Source organism: Physcomitrium patens, chromosome 24 (assembly GCF_059467195.1).
Source record: "Physcomitrium patens ecotype Gransden chromosome 24, ASM5946719v1, whole genome shotgun sequence".
Classification (NCBI taxonomy): domain Eukaryota; kingdom Viridiplantae; phylum Streptophyta; class Bryopsida; order Funariales; family Funariaceae; genus Physcomitrium; species Physcomitrium patens.
The window spans coordinates 3,363,491-3,385,480 of record NC_143433.1 but is presented as its reverse complement, the minus strand read 5'-3'; the positions used below and the strand labels follow the sequence as shown (position 1 = coordinate 3,385,480).

Genomic DNA, 21,990 nt, shown 5'->3' with positions numbered 1-21,990 from the left:
TAAGCAAGTATGAAGGAGTGGGGTACATCGTTGACGTGATTTTACACATTAGTGATCTCAGAGACCGAGGATGTGACACTTCTATCGAAGATTACGCACGCAGATGCTGAAATCCCTTGCTTGTCACATATTTCCAGAACAATATCAAGAGAAAAGTATACCGGCTCTACAGGATAAGAAGGAAAGATTATACTAATGAATAAATTAAAGGTAAGATGTGATGGATGTTGACATGTACAGTTACAAATTTGTACAACCTCGATGATTGTCAAAAACATTCTTGCATAGTGCACATTGTGCACAACTCTAACATACATTCCTACGTGGGAAAAAGCCGCTTATGTTAAGCCAGCACATACTCAAAAACTGGCTAATTAGACCACAACTGAGGTCCAGCGTCTTATTTGTTATAATCCCTTGGGGGAGAAAGTGGAGGGATACCTGCATCCTTTTTGGATTTCAGTGGCTTACTCCTTTCCCCTGCGGGCAAAGATCTTGTGGGTGGTACATTTTCCTCAATTACAGACAAGACAGCGTGCTCCTTCGAACGCCTTTTACCAAGATTACACAAATTCTGGGCTACAGCACGCATTTTTGGTCTCCGTTCCCCAACAGGTCCCACGCATTTGTAAGCTATATTTGCCATGTCCCCCAGCTCTTGGAGATTACAGTTCCCATTCATTCGTGGGTCCATTATTTCTGCCCAGTCTTCCTTGGACTCCATGCCCATAGCTGCCTTCATTCACAGATCACATATTCCTCAGCATGTAAGAATAGATTGGATCCTTCGCTCGTGATTGATGTGACAGCTACTGAAACAAACCCTCTAACCCTTAACCAATACAACTTAAACAGAAAATTCAGGACAAGTATTCTAGGAGGCCATTCATAACTAAGCACGATAAAAAGAAAGATGTTGAGTCAAGGGCATACTAGGTGAACGTAGTCCATTAACCCTTGTTGTGGGTTACGGGCAGTGATAAGCTCAAAAAGAAGCACACCGAAACTATAAACATCACTTTTTGCAGTGAAGCTATTTGTAGACATGTACTCAGGGTCAACATATCCAAATGTCCCCTTCACGCCTGAAACTATGTTCGTTGAGTCTGCCGCCTTTGATAGCCCAAAGTCAGCTACCTACAGCCATCATTCAGCCGTATGCTCAAATTAGGGACCCCACTTGTCACATCCAGTAATCGATGGTGCAAGACAAGGATGAAGTTGCGATTATCACGAAGCAGACAAATAAACACTTAAACATTAAAGTACGAGTAAATCAAAAACTAAAGTGGAAGAACTTGATTGGATCAGCACCCTGGCTATCATGGTGGCGTCCAACAGAATATTCGCAGATTTAATGTCCCGATGAACAACAGGCGGAGTAGCCTGCAAAAGCCCCAAGACCGTGAAAATATCAGATGAACGTTAACGGCATTAGACTAGGATACACGTGCATTCAACCAAACATATGGAAAATAACTATCCAGGATAAGCGCTGGTTAGATTTGCAACATACTGGGAGAAAGGTAAAGAAAACTCACTCCTTCATGAAGGTATTCGAGCCCTCTAGAAATGTCTTGAGCGATAAGCACCCGTTGGTCCCAAGTCAACGGTTCATTATTCTGATCTGCAATGCCACTCTCGTGTAGAAATGAGCACGTAATTTGCACTAGATTAAAGTCTTCATTCAACGCTAATCTGTCTCAATTAAAATTTAGTACTATTCACATCTTCAATCAAATCGTCAAAGAATGTTACTGCTATTGAAACACTAGTTGTTTGATTGTTGACTTACTTAGTTAATAGTTCTCTCATAGATTCAGTTGTATGAGCTAACAATGAGGGCGAAAGATGCTGAAATGTCTTGGATCTGAAGAACTTACCAACTAGCTTTCGTTCTAGACTGCCATTGTGCATATATTCATATACTAGAATCCTCTGATTTTTTTCTTCACAATACCCCACCAGATTCACTAAGTTGCGATGATGCAATCGCCCAAGGAGTATAACCTGAACACGAACGTTTGAATTAGCCTTTCAGAGTAATCAGTGAAATACTTACAACCTCTCCTACAAGTCGATTATAACACAACAATTGGCCCATCTTATCATTGAATTGCGTATGGTCATACTGATCCCTGCAAATAATAATCGATGCTAACTGAAAGAAATTAAATCCTTAATTTGCACTGAGTTCGTATGGGAAAAGAAGCCAATCCCAGTGTAGATATTTGATACTTGTTGAGGATTTCTCTCGAGTCAAACTATGACCAGCTTAAAGGACGCTGCGGCCCTGCAAGTTATTATTGAGGAGGGTGAAGCCCTGAAAGTAGCAGCAAAACCAATCCACCAGTGTGAAGTACCTCGTTTTGAAATTCTCGATCCCCTTGTTTGGACTGTTCGGCCAAAACTTTGACTGCGAGGGTCGTTCCAGTTGAATGTAACACGGCTTTATAAACTGGACCAAACGCACCTTGTCCGAGCAGGGCAGTGAAATTAGAGGTCGCCTTGTGAAGCTCCCTGCAAGCAAGCACATCTCAATTAGGACTAACAAGAACAAATCATAGCAGGTTGGTGAGCAGTGTCATGACACGTTCAAAAAGGAACCGCGCAGATGTCACAGGAAGTGATGAAACAGGAATTTCCATTACAACATTTAAATTTCATGCTTCAAATATTGCATAGTTCACTTAAAACTTATACTGGTAATACTTAAGAGATAAATTCTTACTTGTAAGTGAACTTAGTCACCCCCAATGAGGATGGAATTAGCTGCTTTTCCTGACCTCCCCACCAAGTATTGCCCTTACTGGCGACATAAGCTGGAGGAGAAGAAACGGAGTCAGACATAATGGTGCTAGAGTTGACGCCATTGACACGTATCGGCAGAACAAAGCCCCGGCGTGAACTCCCTCTTTTCTTTAACCGCCTCTTCCGACATCCGATACACAACGCTACGCAGGAGGCTATAATTACTCCAATGAAAACTCCAATAGAGATCCCAATGATCACTCCGATTGATAAAGAGCCATTGGAAGTGGGTGAGGTAGTCCTAGGGACAGGAGGAGGGGCTGCTGCAGCTTTAGCCATTCATTTAGTCTGCCAAACCCTGGCATCCAATTAAAAATATTATAAAAAATTAGAATAAAAAGGAGTTCACAGGTTAACATTTGACATTTCTGCACAACGACTCAAGAAATTTAACCCGAACAGACGCAGAGATTTAATCTATGTCCTTTCAGACCACTAACTGCGTTACAACCTGCGATAGAAAGGACGGTGCTCAATATTGTGGAAAAGCTAAATAGAAAATAACAACAGCAGGAGAACCAGGCCGGATTTGACTCGTTAAACCCAACCCGTATTGAAAAGCTAAGCTAAACAAAGCAGACTAGATTGCAGTTATTAAACAACAGGGCTCATAATTTCAAAACAACTCAAATAGTACGTTTCAAACAAGAGCCCCTCTTCACGAAGGGAAAGATTGTGGTGTCAAATGAATGATGCGAAGAACTTGATTATTGACCTTGTGCTATGAAAACAATACTAGTGCAAGGACTGCAATATAAAAAAACGTCTATCAGCTGTCTGTGCAGGAATGCTGCAGATTGTAAATTATGCATGAGCAATGAATCTAGCATAGGATATACGTATGGAAGACACGTTGCAAGGAAATTTGAGGAAATCTTCTAAGATGTACCTATTCAGACGCTGATTGAGGCCGCATTCGCCTCATAATTACTTCTTAGCTCCCGATCATTTAAACCCCTAGCGAGATGCGGTCCTCCGATTTTGTAGCCGCCAAAATGCCCGAGGTTCTACAAATTCAAACCTTAACTTCTTCCGGACTGCCTTCCTAACCAGCTATCCAGCGGTCCCTGTATCTCCCTCACTAACCCGATAACCACTCTTCCTCCCAAGCATCAGTAAACCATGATGCATCCAAGTCCAGCCCGAAGCATCACAATCTGAAACTACATCCACTACAGCGCACTCTGAGAACTTCCATACTCTTCAAACTCCAACGATCACCACACACCTCTTCGACAGAGGGGCACACAAACACAAACACACACACACACACGAACACACGCATGCACCGAGTGTCCTCCACGACAAACCCCCAACGAATTGAACTAGCCAAACCAACCATCAACCTAAACGAACTCCACAAATTAGAACGAATATTGGACTTTATACGCGGTAGTCACTATCCGTCAACAACTTCCGGTCCACATCACCTCGACTTTCAATATTCCCTACACACAACCCAGTGACATCCCCCAGAGTTCGAGAAAAAGAACGAAATTCTCCGATTCTGGACCCTCGAAGACCTAACTCATGAAACCGACAATGCACGGACAAGCCCAAACGGTGAGTCATGCCCCTACACACTCACACTTCTCCTCCTCTTCTTCCGCCTCCTCCTCCTCCTCCTCCTCCTCAACTACTCATCATCGTAGCAGATGCTAGTTTCAACACTCAACCTCGATAATGACATCACTCTCGAACTGAGCCACTCCCAATCCTTCCTCGCGCTCGCGGCTCAACTCCCCGCTGCAATCCCCCTGCTTGAGCTCTGCACCGACAAGAGCAAATCTCGCCGTTCAGCGCAACCACTGGTCTAAAACGCTCGCAGCGAATCTGTAGTCCATCGAAACAATTCCGTCTGCCAGTGCGGAGCTGCAGTTCGCCGCCCGCGCGCGAGATCTCTCTGAATTCAAATGCGCGTGATGGGCTGCTCGTGCCGTTGAAAAAAAAAAAACAAGACAAAACAAAACAAAACAAAACAAAAAAATAAAATAAAATAAAATGGTACGACACTAAAAGCGGGTTAACAAAACTACGCTTTAGGCGGGTGAATTAGAGCGGGGTGAGAGTTTTTTTGAATTAGGGCTTGCGTCAGCGATGATGACTTGGTGTCCACGTCGTCTGCCAACTCAGCATTCTACCGCCTTTTCTTAACCATTGATTTCCCACGTGTATCTGCCTACAACTACATACAGAATAATTAGTTCATTAAATTAATTGGCGTGGGTGTCAGAGAACGTGGGCCTCGTGCAGGATATTCTGACCCCTTGCCGGATTATGAAAATCTTCGTCATTTTGTAACTTGTGGTTGGAATTACAACTTGTACCGCATTATAGAATCATATTAATAGATATTAGTTATAAGTTCATTAAAGCCTTAAGAATATTTTAAAGAGTAGTGGAAGTAAAAGGAGAGACTTGGGTATGACATTAGTAATAAACTAGATTCAAAAGATCTCAGCCCATGGCAAAATTTGTTTGAGAGTATCAATGTATTTTAATAATAACAAAACAAGTTGGGTTTTAAAACCTTGAATGATAATAAAAGAAAAGGAAAGGAAACGCCTCAAAATGAACACCAGAGCATGTTGCCAAAAACTAAAGTTGAGGAGTAATTTTTTTTAATTTTCAAAAAAATTAAAAAAACAAACAAATACAAACAAACCAAAACACAATGGTTGTGGTGCCATCATATTTCTTTAACTCATGTATGGGAATAAATTTAGAGTTGAAAGTAGAAGTTTTCTTGTAAATTATTAGAAATGTGGTTGTTTATCAACTATTTGGAATCAACATATGTTCTAAATTGTACTCAGATCATTTATTTGATGTTTTACAAGAAAGGGTGAGTTCCTGTTACATCATATATCTTGAATTATCCAAGAAAATTAATTTGTTGAGGACTCCAAAAGAATGTTTCATGTTAATTTAATTTCATTGATTTATGTCAATTAAAAAACATAACATTGTGTCTCACAAATTTAGAATAATTTTTTTGGGACGTTGTCTAAGTTTTTGGTCTGAAGAGAATACAAACCTAATCAAGAAAAGGATCTTTTTAAGTGATTCAAGCAATTTGATTGATAGATTCCTATTGATTGCAACTTTGCACTGGTTGCGAACTACTTGTAGACAATCAAATATGATTTTTTTAAATCACATGTGTTTAATGTGAGTGTTGATGTTGGAACTTCAACCATGAAGCCGTCCCATGTGACAGTGTATAAGTTCTACACCTTGGTTTAATTTAGAATTATGATTGGTCCAAATATATTAACTAAGTTTTTTAATAAATTGTAAAACATAAATCTAAACTCATGTAGAAACTGCTGTACAAAAAACAATTACTATCATTTTTTTCAGAGCGCTAAAACCAGAACCCTGCATTAGATCATACAGATCGTATAATTACAACATAATAATCAGTGACAGATGAAGGATGCACCATGAGAAATTCACATTCACATGCTGTCCAATTCGTAGTTGTAATTAGTAAAGTTCGAGAGTTGGTAGCATCAGAATCTCAGCTTCTAAACCCTAAACCTGTTGCCTGAGGGATGCTAGCACAGAGACAATGACTCTGTGTACCTTGCTCAGCCTTGCTTTCTGATGCTATGAAGAAATGTGTCGAGTGTTGTGGAATGATCGGGAGAAATTTAGAAGGATCCAGAAGTGTAGGAGTCTTGCTGCTCACTCCTACCGGGTTCGGCAGCTTGTTCTCAATCTCCTCTACATCCAAGAGTCTCAATTGATAACAGGTTTAGGGTGACACTCGCCAACTTCCGTTCCAGGTTGGTGCTTAGTCGGTGACTGACCTTGACATCCGTGTGGAGGAATATAGAATAGGCTTCGGTCAACATTTCTTCTATATACGAATTTTATCTGAAATTCATGCTGCACTACACAGTGATGAGCTTGATGCGCGATTTCTAAGGTGGTTGTTCTAAAACAAATGAGGAAACTGAGCAATTGATGCATCTCAGAAGGTGAACCGACTTTGATTCTTCCAGGCTCTTCCAGGTCTTTCTGCAGGGTGCAACGCCTACACGGCAGAGTTCCTCGTCTCACCATTCACAGTCCGTATAAATGTATCACTGAGATCATCCTGATTCATATACATCACTTTCGAATTGTTCTACTTGCATCCGCACCTCGAGGAACTGAGCCGCATCGTTGCACGCATCTTCAAGTCTGACTAGTTTTTGATCGATCTCTCGGTTCTTGAACTATCACTTGTTGCCCCTCCAGTCAGACTCGCCACATTAGGAAATGGCTCTCGTGTTCTCACCGTGGTTAGGGCGAGGGTGCGCCAGGAGTACAAAGACAGGCTTAAACCGTCCTCAACTATTCACCGATCTGATCATCCTCAGAGTTCCTCTACACAAACAGGCTTGTGCGCAAGCTAGAGACGCTTCCCTCCACGACACTCGTGCACTACGACGCGAAGAGACAGCAGAGTCTTATATCTTCAAGCTTCGCCTGCCAGGTGTGTAAGGAAAGCACTCTTGGTGAGCCACTGACATTTTGGTGAACGTGATTTTCCTGAACTACAGCAAAATCTTTCGACACGAGTTTGTCCGTATTTCGCGGCCAAATATTATTATGTTTGTGTACAGAAAAGCATGGCTTACAATTACGGCATGAACAGGTTTAAAGAAAGAGGACCTGAACATTCAGATAGAAGATCGAACTCTTCACATAAGCTACAACGGTGAGCCGGAAGCCGAAGGCGAGGAGGGTGAAGCTTCTTCTTCGAACTCGCAGAGCAAAGAGACCAAATCCGGGAGCTGCAGCTTCAAGCGCAAGTTGTTGCTTCCAGAGAGTGCTGACGTGGAGAAGATCAAAGCCGACGTGGACAGTGACACGCTGGCAATCACTGTTCCCAAGCTCCCCAGAAAGTTCCCGAAGGTTCGCAGAATTGATATGAAAAGTGAGCTGGGTTCACCAGGACTGTAGAATAATATGAACACACTTCACGTAGATATTTAGTTGTGGATTGAGTTAGTGAATTAGTGAGAGCTTCAATGCTTTAGGCTTCTTGTCCTCATTGTTCATGCGAATTGTGTGATTATTTACATTGAATGTGTGTTTTTCTACAGTTAAGTGTAATTTTTGATTATTTATTTATTTATGTGTAGTTTTTCGAAGGGGAAAAGAAAAGTGCATGAAAATTTCGACAAACTCATGCATTTTAAGAAAACATGGTATTACTCTAAAATAAGAATTCTAATATTTTATCTTTATTATTAATTAATTTTGAGCTATTTCCATAATGTTATATATGTTGCCTATTATTTTATTGCAGTTACTTAAATTACTATTATAGAACAAAGATTTTTCATAACATATCATGTAATTACATTGTGGCTTTAATCATCAATTTTTTATGTCAATATATATATATATATATATATATACATATCATACATGATTAATTAAGAGAAATGTCAAATAGACATGGGCTTTTACTATATCAACCCACCTATGAAGAAAAATATGATAATCATGATGAATATGGTTGGTTTTCATTGGTTGTGGATCCAATAGTAGAGAAATAAAACTAGAGGTCATTTTTTTTTCATGATGGTTAGGATGTGTGCCTTAATTAATATTAATTAAAAAATATATATATTTTTCATATCTCTATCTTTGTATAATTAAAGTATTTGAATAATAAGTTAAAAAGAGGCACTATTTTCTTACAACTAAATTATTTTAAAATAATAGAAAATAAACCATAATCAGCTTCAGGGATAACAATCTCAATAGTTGTTGATTTTTCTTTTATAGTTTAAAAGATAAAAATAACATTGCATCAGATACTATTTATCATCTTCTATAAAAATATATAAAATTTCAAATATATGTGAATAAGTCTGTATATAATTAGTTAATCTTATATTTAATTTTTATTATAAATTAATAATAAAATTTATACACTATCAAAAATATAGAGATATATCATTTAATAATAAAAAAAATCCTTCAATTGAATTATTCAAATTTTAAATATGAAAAATAATTTTAATATTTCAAGTTATAATTTTTTTGTATCATTAAAATTTTTCTACTTCCACAACTTCAAATCTATCTATAAAAAGCTTTAAAAGCATAATTTACTCTAAAACATAAAAGAAAAATAGTTACTAATAATAGAATATTTGAATTCTTATTTTTACAATATTAGACATTAAAATTAGGTAGTAGTATGGTAAAAAAATATAAAGATATTAAACTAAAAAAACGTAGAAATAAATATTTATGTATTCATAAAATATCACAACAAGTTATAGAGAATGAAAAATAATTAGAGTTAAAAACTTAAGAGCTATTCCATGACACACATATATATATATATATATATATATATATATATATTTCTTGTGAATATCACCATCCTAAATTATTTTTCTTTATTCTCTTTGTTCTTTAAAAAGTATATTTTGACAAAATCATTTATAATTCATACTTCATAGATGAGGACCATCTCATGGATTATCTTCAGTACCATACTCAAAACAAAGTTCTACTCTCTATCCATTACCTTCCAAGCTTAAGAAGCATACAAAAAAACAGAGCATATCTTCTTTTAGATATCTATTCCTTGACAAGAGAAACTCAAGACTTTTGTAAGATGTACAGAAGGTCTTAGACATTAGTAAAATCTTTGATCTAATTCCAAGTGTTGAAGAAAGAAGCCTTATTTAAATATTGCAAAAAAAATTCTTTGCTGCTATTTGTGCACCATACCAGTTTTAGGTCATATGTATTCATGTGGGTGCACATTCACCACCCAAACAAGTAGACACACCAAAAAGGAAAATTTCCCAAATTCATAACTTGAATGAACATCTAAACAATTACTAGTGTAGAGGAATTCCTTCCAAGGTGGACATCAACATTCCTCCAAGCTTTATTATCAGCTGCCAGGTTCTTAGTCGATCTGTTTAAGAACCTGGCAGCTGATAATAAAGCTTAGAGCTCTCGGAAATACAGGGAATCGATGTCTTCTGTAGCCGTAAAGCACCTGTTTTCTGAAGCTCTTCCAGTAGTTTAGGAATTGTGCGGGAAAAACTAACTTCTTGATTATGCACTCATAATCAGGTTCATGTAATCTGCAGCATGCAACGCTCATAGAGAGACTGGCAGGGGATCACGTATGCAATTACCGGGTAACAGGTACCTGTAAGTCTCCGCATTTTCTAACAAATACTTCGGCATGTGAACTCCAGAGAAGGATTTTGCAACAGCACCCAATTTGCTGATTAGCTCCTTGTAGGTAAACTCCTCCGGAAGCATGTCAAAAATATCGCTACCCTTGCAGATAATCTTCTGGATCCGCTCGGGGTTCAATAGAGAGGGACGCCGAATACGATCAGCGTGAGAGTAGGCCTTCATTTTAAAGACAAAGTCTCGGATGTAGCGGAAGCAGAAACTGCAGTGCCAGCCCGCATCTGCTAGACAATGATCCGTCTTCCGAGAGTGACGATACTGCGTCTCCTTTCTGTAGAGCTCTACACTTGAGCGCCATGAATTGCTGTCAACGAGAAACTCAAAAGAGTACAGGTAATTGCGGAGCTGGAGATGCATGGGGGATGGATACCCATCGCAATTCTGCAGCAGATGAATGGTATGAGCGGACGGAATCTCGTCGGCGTCGGCTGTGATAAGAAGATCACCGTCCTGTATGCCTGCTGTGCGAAGGAAATTTCCCATGGCTATTCGGTGATGCTTTTCGTTGTCGAAAGGGTCCCTGTTAGGAATTTGTGGACGGCTCGGAATATTGGAGTAGAGAAGCTGCGGGTGAATGAACTTGAAGCGGCTGTCCTTCTGGTCTGCGAAGTAGAGAGGTTTCGGTTTTCCTGTGAATGTAGCGTTCGATTCTAGGACAAGGAACTTAGTGACGAAGGGCATGAGTTCCTGCAGACACGAACACAATCGTTCAGTCCACAGAATCAACGTGATGATGCTGGGGATTGGGTTTTGAGTAAACAGGAAAAAAGTTGACTCACCCGCATTCGGATCTCAAGAAGGTCAACCTCGTTGCTGAAGATTACTGCATCGAACACACGACGCGGGGTGGGCCTGTGAGTCCAGCCATGGAGTGCGCACAATTCGGATAAGTTCATGCCATCCGCGTAGTAATGAGGAATTATCTGCTCGTAAAACTTACAAAACTTTCAGATTAACATCATCCAACATGAAACTAAAAGAAAAGGGGACTCAAATCTTAACAATGAGGAGCTTGAACGATTCCTCTACATCGATTGATGGACAAAGATGGTGAAAAACTAGGACTCGAAGTAAAATGGCAGCAAGAAAGGAAAGTACCTGAAAGGACTTAGGGGGGGTATCCCAAATGGGTCGCAAAAAATACGTAACGGTGCGGTAGTCATAAACGTATACGAGGGTGGCTACTATTGAGAAAAAGCCAAAAATGGTTAACGTCAACAACTTAAACTTCCATTTTGTGATCTTCAACCGAGGAATTTTCAGCCCACCCCGGCGAAACATGGCTCCTACGATCTATTTGCAGGCCACGAGTCACAAGCAAAAAGTCCGAACGCCCACGGAAGCAAAGAATCTGCTGTTAGTCATGGAGCTTCTAGTTGTCAAGGTGGATGAAAGCTGGCGGGGCAAATTGCAAAGACCTCTTGCCAGCTTGCACTGTCTGAAGGGGCTTATCGAGCGGGAGGAACTTCCTCCGATGACACCCACAAAGGCACCTGCGTCCACCGAGGTCGTTCAAGCAGGGAAATATTGAGAGGCGCCTTTTCCATTGATTAATATCGAGGGTCGAGCAGGTCTCACAGAAACAAAGGTCATCAAGATTCAGTAGGGAGGGTCTTTACTACGGGACAGCTATCCCAATGTCGGCACTCAGCCAGGACTCGATTATCGAAAGAGTCGCTGAAAACCTCTTCCCTGACATTCCCAAACATCGCTCACAAACCCTGCTACTTCTGACCAAATCTCAAACATTACAGCTTGAACACGTGAGAAGGACGCTGTAGTTGCTAATTTTTAGGAAAAGAACGTATAGTAGACGAGGTCACAGAAACAAATGCACGGATATACCAAATGCACTTGAAACAAGAACGAGGACAAAACAAGAAATCTGAACAGTATCCTGCTCGCAAGAAGCAATAGTCGACAGGGTGGTGAGACAACCAAACAGAAAGCACCTCAAACCTGCGAAAGAGAAAAATTAAATCGATCGAAGAAAGCAGAGACAAGAGCTGAGATACATCATCAGAAGACCAGGAGGAGCAAACACGAACGAAGAGAATCTTAACGCAAACTTGTGGGTAATCAATATAATCAAACAAACAAACCACTCGCCAGGCTTGCGTGAGAGGCCCACCCAAGGGTGAAACGAAGGGTAATGCTCAGACTGCTGAAGCTGCAATTACTACGACTTGCATGTCCCACGGAGGGTCATGGGTTTGAATCCACGGCGACACAGGCTGCATTCGTGACCATCACTCGCAGTGATCCCGCAACGTTTTCTCCGCATCCATGCTGCAGGATTATTAACGTGCAGTGGGGTGCCGTGCAGTGCGAGAATCGACCCTCCCACACGTCTCCGCTTATCCACATCAAAGCCATGCATTCAACGATTTCACCTGTCGATGCAAGACAAGCACATAAAGTCGTAACTTTCTTCTTCCTCTCATCAATGCAAATGTGTGTACCCAGTTTGTGTCCAAAAACTGATCGCACTGTCAAACTGAGTTAGCTCGCAAAAGCCCCACTGCTACAATCACGCGCTTGTGGATGGGACATGGAAACTTAGGTGTCTATGTAGACTATTCCTGATATGCGAGAGCTGTGACGGGTGGAGCTCGCGCCAAAGCCGCGGAGAATCCAATTGATTGTAGCCTCCCGGTGGAGCTCGACGTCGTCGTCGTTTCAGCCAACGTCAGTTACATTTTCCATGCAGAAGTCATAGTCGAACGTCGTCTCCACGTCGGCGGGATACGACCCCCGATCCAGTGGTAGAGAATCTGTAGATTTCTCGATCGTCCTTCGAAATCGAGGACGATTTCCTTTTCGATTTAAACATCGCCAGATGACGTCTTCGCGCCAGCGGGATTCGACCCCGGATCTGGTGGATGAAATGTCGTATCCAGATTCGAAGGAAAAAGTAGTTTGATGTTAAGTTTTGAATTTCATGCGGTGCTATATTTCAACGAGTCAGTAAAAACAAAATTGGTTTCTGGAATTTTAAAAAATCTGGACATGGGAATGCATGATGTTATAAGGATTTAACTTCATAAACTGATTTCCTGTAAGACAAAAGATGGCTTTTTGTTGAGTTTGTTAGTGGTTGCTTTCTACTTCTGATTTGGTACCCCAGTGCTAGCACGACAAAACTTGTGTAGAATTTGGTGTTAATTTCCATTTTAAAATTTTGTAAAATTAAATATGAGCACTGCAATGAGATTTTTTTTTTTTTTTTTTCTCAACCCTACTATGTAACTACTTAAATTAATTACAAAATTAGTGTAAAAACTTGCAAAGTTTTGAATACTTAAAATTTGTACTATAAACTTCATAAGAAAAATGAAGTTTTCTTACAGATCCAAAAATTTCTTTGTAATTTGTATTGCAAAAACTATATATATATTTTATTGTCTATAAATAGAGTTTTAAAAAAAACGCAACAACAATTCGTGAGAACTAAATTGTACAAAGATTGCTTAAAACTCTCTTCATACTCCGTACAAATGAAGAATAAAATACAATTTCTTATGATTTTTTATAGCAAATAATGACATCATCTTTTATGATACAAATGCATTTACAACAATTGCATATGTGTATTATAATTTTTTGTGATATTGTCAAATATTTAAATTCAACGTGGAATGATGTGAAACCTCAATCAAAATTTCTAATATTATGACAATACTAAAATTTTATTCTAAGTCATTTTACATTGATACAAATATTATTAGTTTTAAAATTTACCAAGAAAAAAAAAGTGTACATATATATAGTGTTTTCCTCTTAATTAACATCATCTATTATAGTAATATATATATAAAATATATATAGAATAATATATATATATATATATATATATAATTCATCCTTGCTAAGGCTCTATATTCTCAGTTGTTTTTGTTTTCTACCATGGTGGTCACATAACCCTACTAGGCACGTGGCATTACCTTACTCAATGGCATATAGCCACGTAGCCTTGTCAGCCACATGGCCATGCTTAATCATGTATAGTCACGTGGTTTTTGTTAACTACCATTGTTAATTAATAAAATTCATCGAAAATCAATTAATTATTAAAAATTAGAGGTTATTAATTATAGAAAGAATATCATATATATCCTTTAAATATGCTAAAATATAAAGAATACCCATGTATTCTTGATAATAGCAAATCTATCCCTCACTTTTATGATAACAGCAAAAGGTATCACCACTGTTTCTTTCCTCTTCTCTGTCTGCATGTGTTGCGCATTAATGGCAGCATGGCACCATGTGTCGCACAGATTTTGGCAGCATAGAGGTTCTGCTCCGGATGGGTAGTTCCTGGGGTTGCCAGGAATCTTTGGAAGCTGCCTCATCACCCTGCCGGAAGCGACGTTCATCATCACGGTGTTGATTGGCAAAAACGAAGAGACTTCCATTGGGCAACATGAACACGAAATGATAGAGATTGTTGCACTGTGCCCCCAACAGTCAAACCAAACACTCGATTGACATTACCAGAATGATGCACTGCAACACCTCTAGCGTACCTGCAGTTGACACAAATAACTTAGAATCCTGATGTTGAAGCAATGTGCTGTCCTTGTGTCCCAGGGAACCACCGTCTTCACTTAAGGAGGAGAAGTCTAAGAAATATTTACATGTATCCTCCTCAAGATCTTGCTTGCATTCGGTAGCCTCAACAGTACATGCTTCCCTAGAAGAGATCAGAGTGGTGTCAAGCTCTTGCTTCATGTTCAAAGGCAATTATGACTGCTGATTGTGGCCAGTTGGATCGCTAAGGTCAGCGATCAGTAAGCGTGAGACTGTGGGCAAAATAGATGCAGTTTGATTAAATGCATGGCGTCCATTTCTTTGAAACGGTACAAATCCAGAAGTTCTTTTATGGGTACTTATTAAACCTTTGCGTGTATGCAACCCTGTGTCAAAGGGTCCATCATCTACTTGTGCACATTTACTGTGCTTCTCAGCATCCTTTTGTTCACACACTAGTTCAGGAAAATCAATGTGAGCATGAAGTGATTCCTGGAGAGCTGGCCCTTCGGGATTCATGGGTGGCCTCAGGTTTCGAATCGGTACAGCTTTAGCAAGATAAAACACCCGAACCTGTTGCACTTGACAATCCTTAGAAATGTTTTGCCAATCTGTGTATTCAATTCATAGAGGTCATGCAGAGTTGGGTTTCCAGAAATTCACGAAGAAACAGAAACTTTGGACTAGCAGCAGACAAGACCACAAATAACAAATGACACAAAGTCTGGCACAGGTCTTTTTCGAGCAAGAGCAAGAAACCCTCTCTGATGCTGCTATTGAGACCTGCTTAGATGTCAGGGATAAACAGCAGAGTCACTCTTCTACAAATATCCATGCAAACTCCTAGTCTCAAGGTACTACGATTCGTAGACGCAGGGATTTGAGATAAAACTTACAAAGCAGTAATATGAAGACTAAACACATTATGTACCTGGATGGGATCGAAAGAATGTCATGACCGTCGGCTATGACCTACCCAAGTGGAAAATCGATAGGGCTGAACCATACAGGTAAACTTTCATCCTTCCTAATCACAAATAAAGCATGTTGGCCTAAAAATCTGAAGAGATAATTCAACACAAGATACACTTGGAACCAGGACGGAATCGCCAGAATAGATCTTACGATAAACCGTGAAGAACAACAGCAATAGCAACAGGAGCAGACGTACTCAGTGCCTTGGTGGTTAAGGCACCCCGATGTGCTCTTGGTGCCGTAAAATATCCTGGCAACCACACACTGGTGCTCTCCTGGAGTGTGTAATATGGGCTATTAATTGACACATCGAGCCATAAGAATCCAGTAATCTCTCTTTTTTAAAGGCCCCACATTTGCCACTTGGCCTCTCCCACCACGCCATCATAGCCGTCTCCACCCCACGTTCCCATGTTTTATCTTTTCTCCCCGCCGCCATCACAATAGCAATCACGCATCTTCTCCTTCACACTGACGTGCACATACACTTCGAGCCTAGTCCAGATTTTGCTTCCAAAATGATTGTGTTTACTATGAGGCTGCCTCTCGTGCAAGGTTTCCGAGATCCCTCTTGAAGTATACAAAAACGACGGCAAGTCTTTCGTGCAAGGTCGGCATTGTGCACACAAGAAACTTCATCTCTTTCCAAGCACTCTCAGGTGATAAAGAATGTCGAGGAGAAATTGATGCTAGTAGAGAACAAAGTGAAGTACTCAAAACAATTTGTCTAAAACAGTTTCTCGGTTGTAGCAGGAAAAGCCTGTGGTGACCAAACACCATATTTCAACAGAGTTCCAACATTAACACATTTTTTCAAAGAATAAAGACAGTGTCCTAGAGGCAATATATATCATTCCTCAATAATCAAATCAAAGCAAATGGACTTTTTGGCCACTATGCTTAGTGAAGTCTCAAGGTCGAAACATGTAATAAAGAGTAGGTTTACTTGCAAATCAGTCTTCCCGACCATCTAGAAAAACGTTGCATAAAGCTAACTGTAATCCAACTAAGGTAGCGTGTTAATTTGGTAAGAGAAGTTTTATGTACAAGAAGCGACTCTAAGTTACAATTTGGATGCCTGTGGATGGAGTTCGTACATTTGGAACCTTAGTACTGAATTGGACCACGTAGGCTTCCATCCGCAAACTACACAAGCAAGAGATGCACGAGGTATCAATGAAACAGAAGTGCATAAACCTTGCCCAAAATGCAATATGCAAGTCTTGCAAAAACAAATCAACTTTCTACATTTCCTAGACGTATGCACTGCTTTGACGTTCTAACAAAGCGCCAATTATTACCTGTCGCACTATAGCATTGTCAGATGTGTCAAATTCTGCAGTTGGACCTTCCCATACCACTTTCCCTTCATGTAAAAATAGAACCCTGCAACCACTTGTTGATTGCAAGTTATACCATGACATGCTTGCAACGGAAATAATTGACAAAAGAATACTCCTGACCATAAAAAGAAACGCGTTGCTCTAACATGAACCATGCGAAAGGTGTTTACTTCACCGACCAAACAAAACAGAAAGAAAGGCCTAATTTTGTACCTATCAACAGCTCGACGAATGGTACTGTGTTGATGAGTTACGACAACGTAGGAGGCTATAGTTCCAGGATTTCCTTGAGCATCACGACCATTTATATGAACTGATCGTATCAAATCCTCAACCACTGTTGAAGCAATCGGATCCAGCCCTGCCGTAGGCTCATCATACATTACCACCTACAACCCGACGAAACCCTTCATGTTCAGCAGCATTGACTCCGTTTGTTCTGTGAAAGAATCTCACATACCTCCAACGAGCGAAGAAGAAAACACAAGATGAATAAATTAAACTTTTCACCTCTTGTTCAGAGTATTCAGCTGGCTTGCCATCAGATATAATAGCACGGGCTAAAGCAACCCTCTTTTTCATACCTCCAGATAATTCTGAAGGTAGACGCTCTTCAACATCCTACCACGAAAAGAGTAAAATCAGTTCCACACAGAATCAGTGGCAGAATTTGAGTAATCGAAACAGTTCACCGAATGTTGGAAGAATGTCCTGGTAGTCACTAATTGCTCGACTTCAAGCTAAAACTGCGAAACAATTACCTTCAAACCAACAGCTGCTAGACTTTCCCGAACAAGCTCAGCAATTCTGTCATTGCACAAATTAGAGTGTTCATACCTGCAAATCGGAAGTGAATGTAGTCAATGGACGTACTCATAGGAAAAACCACACTCACACAAGAAATAGAATTGAAGAAACAACCGCGCTGCTGGGTGCAGACTTGAACTATGTAGCCAAGTTTGATTCAAATACATAATATAAAGCATCATGATTTCCTATAAAACACTACAGTATGCATACAACAGAAAGGAAAGACAAACAAAGAATGTGGCGTCTCAGTATTGGTCTCATACAGCATGAATCCGACATTTTCTCGAACAGTTAACGAATCAAATAGGGCTGCACTTTGAAATACCTACACCCCAAATTAAATCTGAAAGAATCAGAACGGTAAATAGCTCTCAATTTCGAGCCGTTGCAAATGAGTAAGGTCAAAAACAATGTTTGCCCGGTGCATTTGGTCAAATAGGCATAGAAATCTACTAGACGACTGAACGGGCGATGGATTGAAAGTACTAACCAAACCAATTCGAAGACCAAACATATCTTCATCACTGTCCAGACCATCTCGTCTCTTCCCATTAATATAAACCTCGCCCTGAAAGCAGTACAATAGACATGAATATCTTTGTCTCTAAACGTCCTTGTATCTCATAAAACTAGAACCACTCTTTGTGATTTTGAATGTCAAGAAAACAGGAGAAAAGCATTCATGCTGAACAAGAAAAACACTCATAGCATAACACCCTCCTAAACTATAGACCAGATTTGAGATCCACTCTTATGTAATTTGAGTATTCCGTTCCTATGGTCACCTTATCTGGAGCAAGAAGTCCAGCCATGATGCGGAGAATAGTAGATTTGCCTGTGCCAGAGGGACCAATGATGCCAACTGCCTCACCATGTCGTATCTGACAAGCACATTGGAATAAGCATATTGAAAAGCCACGCCAATCCTCATATATGTGCACACTGGAACTCCCGAGCTTTCCACACTAATGGGCAGTTAAGATCGTATCCACAATCAAATGAAGAAGAGCATTTACTACGGTGCTGCTTGTAACCATGATTGTCCCGATACAAAATTCCGTGATATAAAGCAGAAGACGTTGGTTTACCTTAAAGCTCGCACCTTGCAGGATGGGCTTCTCGCCAAAAGATTTGTAAACATCACAACATTCGATTAAAACTTCCGCATTATCGTCCACAGCATGCTTAGCTCTTGCACTTACCAAATCACCAACATTTGCAGACGAGTGACTTAGACTCTGCATTTCATTGCATATGTGTCCGAATAGTCATAAGTTCTCATACGTCAGGCGAATATTACTTGTGCACTCGGCAAGGAATTGCATCAAATGACAGTTAACATTGTCACTTCCATCCAAAGTGGCCGCTTCATCGATCTCAAAAACGACGATGCCCCAGGGTTGATTTTTTCAAACCAGCAGCTGCAACTTAGAACAATGAAGGTAACTCAGAAAAGTGTAGCTCTCAATTCCTTTACACATGTAAATATCATGGCACGACTAAGGTAATAACATTTCAAAATGCGTGCCTGAATTTCTTTCCACCTTCCAGGTTCCATACTCCCGCCATTGGATCTTATGGTCGTATCTGTAATCATCCTAGCCCCCACAAGCTTCTAGTAAGCAAATGACCAGAACAAATATCCAAGGACAGCAATTCAACAAAGATGTTCTGAAGAACATGACTGATCAAGCCTCTCACTCTCGTAGGTACCTTCAGGAATAGGTTACACCATGTATATGATCCATTACAAAACCACGAGGGATTGCTAAAACGTCCAGAAACTGACCTTTCCATCTTGCACGACAATGTCCAAATTCGACACGCCGCTTGTGAGAGCTAGAGTCACAAATGGTTGTGACAGGCGTGCAGACACTAATAGGTGCGTGCGCCACTCTCATCATGATGTCAACTGCGTGAAGGAACAACCTGCATCACGCATATCATAAGATTTTGAGCAAGCTCATTGAGCAAGTATATGTAGCTCATACTGCGACAATTTGCGGGCACACGTATCAGCTAGCACAACTAACCTCAGAAGGTTGGACTTGGTTTCATGTAACTTTTTGCAAAATAACGGAGTTCCGAAGAGGACTGCCCGTTCCTAAAGAATTGGTAGGGTTTCAGTTCATCCAGGAATTCAGCAAGAATTGGCAACAATGGGCCCTCATTACAACTAACCCCACCCACGTGGTGCAAGAATGGGGAGTAGTGGCAACCACCACATAGTAAACCATGCATTCTAATTAAAAGCGGCTTCGGGTTTAAACCTCTGTATTCAACGGATGTTCACAGACTTCATATATAATCGCTCCAGCTTAAAATAAACAGTACATTATTGTACAAATGGCGGAAGTGCTCGATGTTCATATTCATTTCTTTCTTTTTTTAAATTACAAATTAAATGCCCATCAAGTACGATTCAGTGATACATTTCACTGCCCTGTTCTCCAACATCACACTTAACTGATGACATGATCCCTACAACCAATTAAAAGCACAATCGCGCACACGGAGCCACCATAATAGCCCGATTAGGAACATGAGGAGGATCAACAGTACCAACAATAACCTCCTGCGAAAGGAAGTAACAAACCAGCTCCGTCGTTGTAGCCAACGTGATCCTCGTCGTTTTCTTAGTCTTCTCACCTCCTTCAATTCTACAAATCCTTCGAGCTCATCAAAACCTCTTCAAAATCTCATCACCAATAGAAACAGCAACCAAAAGAAGTTGCGAATCGCGGGAAAGAGCATTCTCTTCGCACCAAGCTGCTTCATCAAACCCCTGACAACAGAAAAATTTGAAACCTACGCATGTGAATTGAGAAAATTCAACAAGCTGTGATCCTTCTGTCGGATAGCCTCGCAGATCGGTGCTAATCGCCGAAGAAAACGATATCAGCAGATCCCTTTCCCACACCTCCTTCATGTGCACGACGACCATTCCATCCGGAGGACATCCACACGTCACACAGATACTCGCCTGTTCTGCTAATGGAATCGTACTCCGATCTCGAATCCGACCCCAATTCTACGCTGAATCAGCTCCCGTCACCAGCACCGTTTCGGGCAGAATGTGGCCCCCAGGTTCGCGGTGCTGAACACGTGTGAGTATTTAACCTCCTTCAACAACCCTAATCTGGGTTCGTTCCCCGCGAAAAGTTCGAATTAGCAATTTTAATTTTAATTTTTTGGGATTTAGAATTTTTCATAGTTTATGAGTAACAAGATTTAATATGGTTTGTATTTTTAGTTGGTTCACATCTCATCGGGTACAAGGAACGACCCACAAAGAGAAGTCAAGTTTTTAAATAGTAAGCTTGTTTTAATGACCCACTTTGTGTCATCCATGTGTACTTGCGTAGAGTTTGAATGAAATTGAATGTAGAAGTGTGCCAAATAGAAATTCATCTGTGTTGCTCAATTTTAACCAACGACGGAGAGTTGAAGGAATGAAATTTTTGAAGGTGATTACAAAAATGATGTGTATCCATGCATACACGGCTCTGAACAATAGAATTTAGTTGTATTTCAAGTAATCTAGGTGAAGTATTGTTGTAGGTTGGGAACCTCGTATATTGCTCTTTTGCAAATTGGGTATTGTGAAAAAAATGGTCTTTACAGTATTTGTATGTGTAGTCAGGCGATTGATTGATCATGCTTTCACAAGGCTTGTATAGAAAATTTCCTGTGCACAAAATATACAATCTTTATTTAGTAGATATATGTATGCATTTATAATGTCTTCTAAACGACTTATTTAAGAATAAGCAACGTAAAATTAATATCAAGAATTGTGGAAATATCTGAACAGATAGTAATTATTTCACTTTAACATGCAAATCTGAACTAAGTGTGTATTTGACAATAAAACATACTACCACGACATCAAAAGCTAGGAGAGCAGTATTCATCTTAATCAATTTCAATCACAATTTTACTTAGTTATTATTTTCTAGTATTACTTGTTTGAAATACTATTCATGATCAACATCAAATACACTTATTAAGCTGAGCAAGAATTTACATACATAAATTCATTGGAAAAAACTATAAACATTCAACACAAGTTTTTAATTCAAACCAATTATCAGAAATCTTAGTCAATTTCAATCTATTCTGTTCACAAATACATTACAGAGCGCGTGTGAATATTTTTGTCAACCAAGTAGTTTTGTAATTTTTGTTCATTCAAATTCGTCCCTTTACTATGGTTTTTAAATGTATATCCAATTTGAAGTCCTCTTGGCTTGGGGAGGGGTTCCCGAGAGGAGATATTGGGAAC

General features: G+C 39.9%; 4 protein-coding genes and 2 long non-coding RNA genes across 14 annotated transcripts; 1 reads left to right on the top strand and 5 right to left on the bottom strand.

The window, feature by feature from the left end:
• Positions 1-174: 174 nt before the first annotated feature.
• LOC112277052 (calcium/calmodulin-regulated receptor-like kinase 1) lies at positions 175-4,671 on the bottom strand. Of its 3 annotated transcripts, none has more exons than XM_024509026.3 (8): positions 3,701-4,671; positions 2,732-3,109; positions 2,364-2,520; positions 1,884-2,010; positions 1,542-1,627; positions 1,315-1,386; positions 934-1,137; positions 175-736 (listed from the first exon to the last, which is right to left on the bottom strand). In XM_024509026.3, the coding sequence occupies exons 2-8, from the start codon at positions 3,088-3,090 to the stop codon at positions 401-403; spliced, it is 1,341 nt and encodes a 446-aa protein (XP_024364794.1). In that variant the 5' UTR covers positions 3,091-3,109; positions 3,701-4,671; the 3' UTR covers positions 175-400. The 3 variants fall into 3 exon arrangements, with proteins under 3 accessions (XP_024364794.1, XP_073387255.1, XP_024364795.1); XM_073531154.2 differs by having other exon boundaries at positions 175-732; positions 3,701-4,605; XM_024509027.3 differs by having other exon boundaries at positions 4,400-4,532.
• A 1,606-nt stretch (positions 4,672-6,277) lies between these two features.
• LOC149986356 (uncharacterized) lies at positions 6,278-7,607 on the bottom strand. Its single transcript, XR_016500543.1, has 2 exons — positions 7,477-7,607; positions 6,278-7,290 (listed from the first exon to the last, which is right to left on the bottom strand). It is a non-coding gene; the product is annotated as an uncharacterized LOC149986356 (long non-coding RNA).
• On the top strand, positions 7,081-7,938 carry LOC112277055 (17.6 kDa class I heat shock protein 3). The gene is made up of 2 exons (XM_024509032.3): positions 7,081-7,297; positions 7,460-7,938. The coding sequence occupies exons 1-2, from the start codon at positions 7,081-7,083 to the stop codon at positions 7,765-7,767; spliced, it is 525 nt and encodes a 174-aa protein (XP_024364800.1). The 3' UTR covers positions 7,768-7,938.
• Positions 7,939-9,613: 1,675 nt separating this feature from the next.
• LOC112276551 (uncharacterized) lies at positions 9,614-12,711 on the bottom strand. 2 transcript variants are annotated; one of them, XM_024507959.3, is made up of 4 exons: positions 12,176-12,710; positions 11,143-11,537; positions 10,824-10,967; positions 9,614-10,731 (listed from the first exon to the last, which is right to left on the bottom strand). In XM_024507959.3, the coding sequence occupies exons 2-4, from the start codon at positions 11,323-11,325 to the stop codon at positions 9,943-9,945; spliced, it is 1,116 nt and encodes a 371-aa protein (XP_024363727.1). In that variant the 5' UTR covers positions 11,326-11,537; positions 12,176-12,710; the 3' UTR covers positions 9,614-9,942. The 2 variants fall into 2 exon arrangements, with proteins under 2 accessions (XP_024363727.1, XP_024363728.1); XM_024507960.3 differs by having other exon boundaries at positions 10,824-10,896; positions 11,143-12,711.
• A 1,565-nt stretch (positions 12,712-14,276) lies between these two features.
• On the bottom strand, positions 14,277-14,905 carry LOC149986355 (uncharacterized). Its single transcript, XR_016500517.1, has 2 exons — positions 14,574-14,905; positions 14,277-14,403 (listed from the first exon to the last, which is right to left on the bottom strand). It is a non-coding gene; the product is annotated as an uncharacterized LOC149986355 (long non-coding RNA).
• Positions 14,906-15,456: 551 nt separating this feature from the next.
• LOC112277024 (protein TRIGALACTOSYLDIACYLGLYCEROL 3, chloroplastic) lies at positions 15,457-20,778 on the bottom strand. 6 transcript variants are annotated; one of them, XM_024508973.3, is made up of 13 exons: positions 20,268-20,778; positions 19,495-19,634; positions 19,234-19,292; positions 18,794-18,943; positions 18,491-18,586; positions 18,196-18,273; positions 17,969-18,030; positions 17,657-17,732; positions 17,406-17,516; positions 17,109-17,284; positions 16,854-16,938; positions 16,650-16,698; positions 15,457-16,312 (listed from the first exon to the last, which is right to left on the bottom strand). In XM_024508973.3, exons 2-12 carry the CDS (start codon positions 19,607-19,609, stop codon positions 16,660-16,662), a joined length of 1,047 nt encoding a protein of 348 aa, XP_024364741.1. In that variant the 5' UTR covers positions 19,610-19,634; positions 20,268-20,778; the 3' UTR covers positions 15,457-16,312; positions 16,650-16,659. The 6 variants fall into 6 exon arrangements, with proteins under 6 accessions (XP_024364741.1, XP_024364739.1, XP_090103077.1 ...); XM_024508971.3 differs by lacking the exon at positions 15,457-16,312 and having other exon boundaries at positions 16,480-16,698; XM_090246951.1 differs by lacking the exon at positions 15,457-16,312 and having other exon boundaries at positions 16,480-16,698; positions 18,794-19,126; positions 20,268-20,610.
• Between the last annotated feature and the right edge of the window lie 1,212 nt (positions 20,779-21,990).